Raw genomic sequence first — 7,198 nt, 5'->3', positions numbered from 1 at the left:
CAGGTGACAGAAATTCCCGGACCACTCGCTCCACCTGCGGCCTGAAGAGGTGGTTGATTTTGGGATCCACCACTTGGGCCACGATCCTGTCCACCCCTTGCTCCAGCATCCCAGATCTAAGAGGAACAGATTTAACTTTGGGTTCCTTGTACATGAAATTCGTTCGGAAACATCACGTAAAAAAGAAAAAGACGTCTATTCTTGAAAAGGTATAAAGCGCTTTCCGATACAGGACTATTAACGTGAGCAGAGATGAAGAACAGAAGGCGGAAAGGAGATGATGCTCCGTTCTCACTTACTGCAGCACGAGTTGCCTGATGTTGTTCCTCAGCTGGTTCTTGTTCAAATGAGGGCTCCATGTGTGGTTAGAGAGGTGATTAGAGACAAAGTTGTCCACTCTTTGTTTCAAGTTCAAGTAAGCTGGCTGCAAGAAAAGAAAAAGAAAAAAGATCACAGGAGTATTACTACATCATGTTCATGTTTAGTGAATATAATGTGAGTATACGTGATGAGCTCATCTTCTGAAGTAGCCACTGGTTTAATTTAATAAATGTTATTGTAGGATGAAAGTTGTACGTTTAGCATCTGTGTTTTTGCGACAGCAAACTTGAGTCAGCTGCCAAATTACAAACTTTTAAATACTATAAGCAACCAAACTCAGATTGTCCTTTTCCATCCGTTGCCTTTTGTTTATGTCAAAATGAGATCAGTCTGACATAAAACCTCCAATAACAGAAATCCAGTTTGTTTACAAGAGGTCGAACACGTCCACCTCTCTATGGTCTAATTTACCTCAAACATGAGTAACATCACGATGTGGGACAAATGTTCTTCGTTTGTGAATACATGTTTATCAAACTAAAGGAATGTGTTCATGCATAGCCCATATAAAGCATGAATATGTCCTTATTTAGTGTAATGACAACGTGTAATGGTATTATCTGCATTGTTCACCTTCATTGCAAGGACAGCACATGACAGGACCAGTTTGCAATAATTTCCTACAAATTGTGTTTTTAATAATTCAGTAAAAGAAAAGAAATGGTTGATTTTACAATTATTCTATTGCCCCAAAACAATAACTCACACCAACCCCCCAGAAAGGCCCTAAAAGTGAAGAACTGTTCAATGTGATGGATTTACATCACTTGTCCAGCCGTACCTGGATTGTATGCAATACCCAAATGAATGAAAATGCTTTCAACGTTTCCCTCAAACGGCCACGTGATCAGACACAAGACAAACCAGAAGTCGCTTCACACTCGGAGGTGAAACGTTAGAAATGTTTCCAACCGTTACCTTCGTGTCGACGTCTGCCAGGCAGTCCCTCCTGAACTGGTCGAAGAGCCCCTGTGTTTTCAAGTGACTGACGATCATTGAGACCAACTGCGGGTCTCCGGGTGGTAAACCCGCCATGTCTGAATGTAGCCGACGGTTATCTCGGATTCGGTTAGTTAAAACGAGTCAGTACCGACAACACGAAGGTGAATATATCCGACTTGAACGCCAGGCTTCTGTTGTGGTTTTCGTGAAGTTCGATACAAGTTTGACCCGGAAGAAGTCCATCGGGGGTAAAAAATAAACCGGTTAAAATAAACCGGAACCTCTTTGAAAGCGAGGGCTTTTGTTACCAAAATAAAAGCTTAAAGGCAAGGGAGAAAAGCGCCCCGGGGTTGCACACGAACTTGTAAACGTATTGTTCCCCAGACACGTGCAGGACGAGCCAATCAGAGGCCAGTGAATAAAATGATCATCATTTTAATGCAAACAAATGTTTTTTAATGAACTACAATATGACAAATCAAATATGACTTTTACTTTATATTAAATGTGTAAACAGTGAAACATGCCTTTACATTCTGCATGATGCCCTTCTTGTAGTAGTATCTGAGAGAGCAGCTCAGCTTTTCTTCATGAACAACACATGCTCACGCTTCCATGTAGAAATGGTTGGTTCTAAAATGACAAATGACAAATTGAATATAAGTAAATGGTGTATACATCTAGGTTGCAAATTAACCATAAACATAAAATATCAGAGAAAATAAATAGCATTAAATACATCTGTATCAATAACCTAGATAATTTTTAAAGAAACAGGCAAATATAACTAAATCTATTGTTTAAATACACGTATACTGCCATCTACTGGTAGAAAGGGGAAGCACTTTTACTCTGCGTCTCCTCTTGGCTCTGCTCTGCGGTCCCTCACCACAATAAGATGGAACAATAGCTAACAGCAACAACTCTGCATGCACAAATTACTTTGATTAAACTATATTACGAACTGTGTTGCATTAAACAATGCAACGATTAATTGAAACTTGATTATTGCTGTGTACATGGAGACATGAATATTTAACCGCCTGTCGTCAACTATTGTTGCTAGCATGCTCCCATCGGCCCAGGTTTAATTATTTATATTGATTGTGTTCTTCTAATGTTACCTTGGTATGTGTTTGCACCATAGACTGTAAATAAAAATGTCTTGCCTACAATACTCCTATTGCTGTGGCTTTTATTTTGACATACTCCCATTTCCGGTCACCTGCCCTGCTTTGCGTCTCTCTTCCAAAGAAAATAACGAATAGAAGGATTTGCAAAAACTTGTTTTTTCGTAAAAAACATAGTATTTTTTTCGGCTACAACAAACGAACATTACATTATTACATTACATTTAGCTGACGCTTTTATCCAAAGCGACTTACAATAAGTGCATTCAATCATGAGTACAAACTCAGCACAAGAATCAAGAAAGTGCAATTTAAGCGCTAGTAAAAATATTATTTTTCAGTCTACGGGGGAAATGTAGAGACTTTCTGCGTTGCTGATGTCATTGGGGAGCCAGGTCAGCAAACAGTCGTGACTTTGAGTGTTTAGCTCGCGACCACCTGTTTCCAGACGCTCACAACTAAAGCACATTTTACCATTATCAAGCAGCACACAACGTCACCGTCGTTTGCATGCAGTATATTTGAGCGGAGAAGGTATAAAAGGTGAAGGTTATGGCAGCGGTGGGATTCGAACCCACGCCTCCGAGGAGACTGGAGCCTTAATCCAGCGCCTTAGACCGCTCGGCCACGCTACCGTTCACGACCACAATAGTTAGATGATTTCGCTAGATTTTCCAAGGCGAAAGCATGCTCATTCAGACAAAAACACAATCATTTATGTGCTAGGTATGTTACACATACGAAGAATTTGTCTTGGCGGGTGGTGCATACATTAGACATCAGTCTTCCCTAGTTAACGTAAATAGGATCGATACAATATGATATGGCTCTAAAATGTTTTAAATCAATAACTTGGCACAGGTTTTAACAACTATATTTAGATTTATTTATTTTTAAACTGGCACACCTTATTGTAGGGCATACTTTTATGACACTGCAGTGGTTTTAGTTGGATGTGCCTGAGACTGACAACAGAGGCAACTTTCCAAAGTTATTGCTGGCGTGTCCTACTCTTAATTTATGATATACTGTTTGCAAGGTGGCCACAACATTGACCCACTCGATTATTCATTAAAGGATCACAAATGATTTTATAATATTTATTAGAAATGTAAAGTATAGCATGAGGGAAAATAAAAAATGCTTTCCACCCCAACCCTCAAACATCTTCTTTAAACTATTTGAGGAAGATAGTCTTTAATCAGTCTAACAGTAGTACTTTGGTGTCAACACCGTCAGATACAGAAATTCCAAAAGTGTCAGAGAAGAAATGACGAACGCAAAACACCTCTAAGCAACATACTAGACATAGATAATATACATCACACTGTACAATATAAAAAGTGGATTCGCATTTTTACTATAATAATGGCAGCTTGAAGCCCATGGCAGTGAATCGAAAACATGCTGGGTCAGAGTCTCTTGTGAAGGACAGATAAAACACCCCTCAGTGGGAGGCAGGCAGGAGCTCAGGATTTCTTGGCAGGGCAGATGGGGGGTAGGACTCGGCGGGAGTTGGTGCGCACCCATGGGTGATCAATGACACTTTGTAGTGAGAGACGATCGTTGGGGCTGTGGCGTAGCAGCTTGGTGATCAGGTCCCGTGCACCGTCTGAGATGTTTTTGGGGAACTTCAAATCCACCTGCAAGCATTAAGATATTATTTATTAATGAAATGTGAACAATGACTGGTGCAGGAGAAACTATGACATTAATTGAGTCAAGACAGTCAGAAAGATATGTAGTGCTCTTTGTCGCAGAGATGTAAAGGCACAATGTGAGTGTGCTTCTACTCATTAGGTATGTACAACCTTAAAGTTATCTTAAAATGTATAATCCTTTAGATTGACTCATTGATTGTGGTTTATTTTTAAACTGTTAGTACCCAGCGTCTGGTGCATAATGATACAATTCACAGATTGAAACATTTTTCAGAAAAGTTTCCTGAAAATCTGTGAAAATATTAAGAGTTTTAAAAAGAGGAATTGATTATCAGTTAATTATAGCCAAGACTATGACTCAGAACAGATATGGACCCACAGGATAAATTCAGCATTTGACAATTACTCTTATTTTGCATTGGGCAAATAAAAAAAAAAAGTGTCAGGTTGTTGCCACCTGGGTCTTCATTTTAAAGATTTGGCCATTTTTAACATTATGACAGTATTGCTACAACAAAGTCTGTGTTTTTCCTTTGAAAAAGCTTACATAATGTATTAACATGTGTCTAATTGGGAAGATTATGCCATATTTCCACTGCATGGTACGGCACAGCTATACTCAACTCTAGTACTTCTTTTTGCTACCACCTTGATACTGAAAGGTGGAGTAAAAAAAAAAAAACAACTGCAGACCACTGACTGGTCAGAAAGAAGTCGCTTGCACGACGAAGGACATCCTGCACAAAATTGCCACTTACTAAAAAGCCACACGTCCATCAATAGTGGCCACACTTTAAATTTGTTTTATTCATCCCAACAAGATTTTAAACAAAGTGGAAATGGGCCATTAGACATCTAACACCAACCTTCGTAATTCTTTTATAGGTTTCTGAATGGCTGGCAGTTTCAAATGGTGGGTTGCCTTGCAAGCACTCGAAGCAGAGGACCCCGATGCACCACAGGTCCACCTTCTCACTATGGGTGTGGCCCTCAATCATCTCTGGAGGGAGGTAGTCTAGCGTCCCGCACATTGTACGACGTCTGGATGGGTACAGAACAAAGTGGTGAGCAGGGCAAGCAAAGAGGCAGCGACAAGTATATTCATGTGACAGTTTCGCACAGAACACAGTGGTGCGTTGACATTAAGGAGCCTTAATGGCACGTCAGTTCCTCACCTTAGAGATGGAGCATGAACGGACCACCCAAAATCTGCAATTTTCAGCTCTCCACGATAGCCGAGGAGCAGATTCTCTGGCTTGATGTCCCGATGAATCACTTTCTTCTCATGGCAGTAAATCAGTGCATCAGATATCTCCTCCATGTACTAGAAATATAAAGAGTGGTTGTGATTGGATCACATACTTTAACTTAAACAAATTGTTCGATATAATTAAAAGATGGTAGATATAATTTATTCCAGCCGTCAGACTGCCGTTTGTACACAGTAATCAGCAAATCCTCACTGTATCCTATTACAATTATTCCAGGTTAATTGACTAAAACAATAATAGCACTAACTAACAAAAAGTTATCTTTTGACAGCAGAAAGAACTCTTACTGTCGCAGTACGCTGGTCGTCAAATCTTCCACATCTCTGCAGCTCCTTGTACATTTCACCGCGTGGGGCATACTCGAGCACCAAGAAGACCCTCTTTCGGTCATGGAAATAATTGTAGAAGCGCAGAATGTTGGGGTGTCTGGGGAGAAAAGATATAATTTTTTTAGGCAGCATTTAGACTGTGTTTACAAAACAAAGTGAAAGAAATAGGATGCTATCAAAATTACGATTTGAGCAAGTTGAGTACATAGAAAACAAATGAATGCCTTATTCTAGTATCATACTGATGAGATATCCATTTTTAAAACCAAATGCAAAGAAGGTTTGTGAAAAATGCAGCACCGACTTAGCCTACTGCAAAATGTACTACCGTTTCCATGTAGCTCAAAGCACATCTAACCTACAAATAATACTTGAAAGAGGAACATTCATCATGTCATTGTTAGTCGATATTATATACTGTTGAAATTTCAGGATACTCACTTGAGATGTGCCTGAATCTCGATCTCCCTCCTGAGTTGATGCTCTACACCCTCCTTCTCCATCTGGGACTTGAACAACACTTTCAGCGCGACAATGGCCTCCACCTTCTTCACCCTGGCAAGGTAGACATTACCAAATTTGCCCTTCCCCAGTGGCCGACCGATGTCAAAGTCATCGATGGAGACTTTCCTGATGGAGTACAAAGATCGATTAGGGATGTACCACATTTTTTAATTCAGAATTGATGTCATTAAATATGACAATAGACATTTGAAGCTTCTATCGATAATGAATAGAAGGTTTGAATGTAAAAATTATATGAAATTATTTAAAAAAACAGAACTGACAACCAATCCACAACTCGAGGAGAACAAGGGAATATACTTACTTTGAGGCTGCACTGGAGGATGACCCAACATATTCCCTCCCAGGGCCTGAAAATGATAATACAATCAAAACAGGGACATTTCTTGAGGTGTCCGACTGCCGTCTGTATGTGAGTAGGGGTCATATTACCTGTGATGGCATTTATTTCCATCTCTGTTCGTGGCTTCACCTGAACACGCTGTGGGCCTGCAACCAGGCTTGGGGTTGCAAACTGGTATTCAGAAGGAAAAACAGATTTAGAAATGCGTTAATATGTTTTTTTTCCAGCTAATAATAGTGACAAATTTAGTTTGATACTCATATCTGCCAATACTGGCATTCTAAATTTGTCAGTGGTAGTACAATTGCTGGTAATCAAATGTTGCTTTAACGCAGCTGACAAATCCACAAATCCTTTACAATTATTACATCTTACCGGTCGTTGGAAACCCCTGGGCTCATAATTTTCCTTATTCTGTAAAGAAATACATATAATTAACATTAACATACAATACATTTGAGCTTTTGTTGAAGGTCAGACTTATGTTTAGCTTAGAGTTGTGCTTGTTATTTTAGACAATGCTTAAACAATGCCCAGCGAGGAGAATGTTAAAGTAAATTTGCACAAATTAATCCTGAAAACACTCCACAAGGGGGAGTTTCTTTTCTTTTTTAAA

General features: G+C 39.6%; 1 protein-coding gene across 1 annotated transcript; it reads right to left on the bottom strand.

The window, feature by feature from the left end:
* Window positions 1-3,580: 3,580 nt before the first annotated feature.
* aurkb (aurora kinase B) lies at window positions 3,581-6,547 on the bottom strand. The gene is made up of 6 exons (XM_079229161.1): window positions 6,544-6,547; window positions 6,156-6,344; window positions 5,673-5,811; window positions 5,290-5,438; window positions 4,981-5,155; window positions 3,581-4,096 (listed from the first exon to the last, which is right to left on the bottom strand). The coding sequence occupies exons 2-6, from the start codon at window positions 6,215-6,217 to the stop codon at window positions 3,923-3,925; spliced, it is 699 nt and encodes a 232-aa protein (XP_079085287.1). The 5' UTR covers window positions 6,218-6,344; window positions 6,544-6,547; the 3' UTR covers window positions 3,581-3,922.
* Between the last annotated feature and the right edge of the window lie 651 nt (window positions 6,548-7,198).

This window comes from Taurulus bubalis (genome assembly GCF_910589615.1).
Source record: "Taurulus bubalis genome assembly, chromosome: 13".
Classification (NCBI taxonomy): domain Eukaryota; kingdom Metazoa; phylum Chordata; class Actinopteri; order Perciformes; family Cottidae; genus Taurulus; species Taurulus bubalis.
This window is presented reverse-complemented; position numbering and strand designations above follow the sequence as displayed.

Coding starts and splice junctions, on each gene's coding strand:
- aurkb (XM_079229161.1), bottom strand. CDS start 6,217: ATGGAGAAGGAGGGTGTAGAGCATCAACTCAGGAGGGAGATCGAGATT. Junction 5,812..6,155: donor GAGATTCAGGCACATCTCAA/GTGAGTATCCTG, acceptor TTTTCTCCCCAG/ACACCCCAACATTCTGCGCT. Junction 4,097..4,980: donor CCTATAAAAGAATTACGAAG/GTTGGTGTTAGA, acceptor TAATGCTTGCAG/GTGGATTTGAAGTTCCCCAA.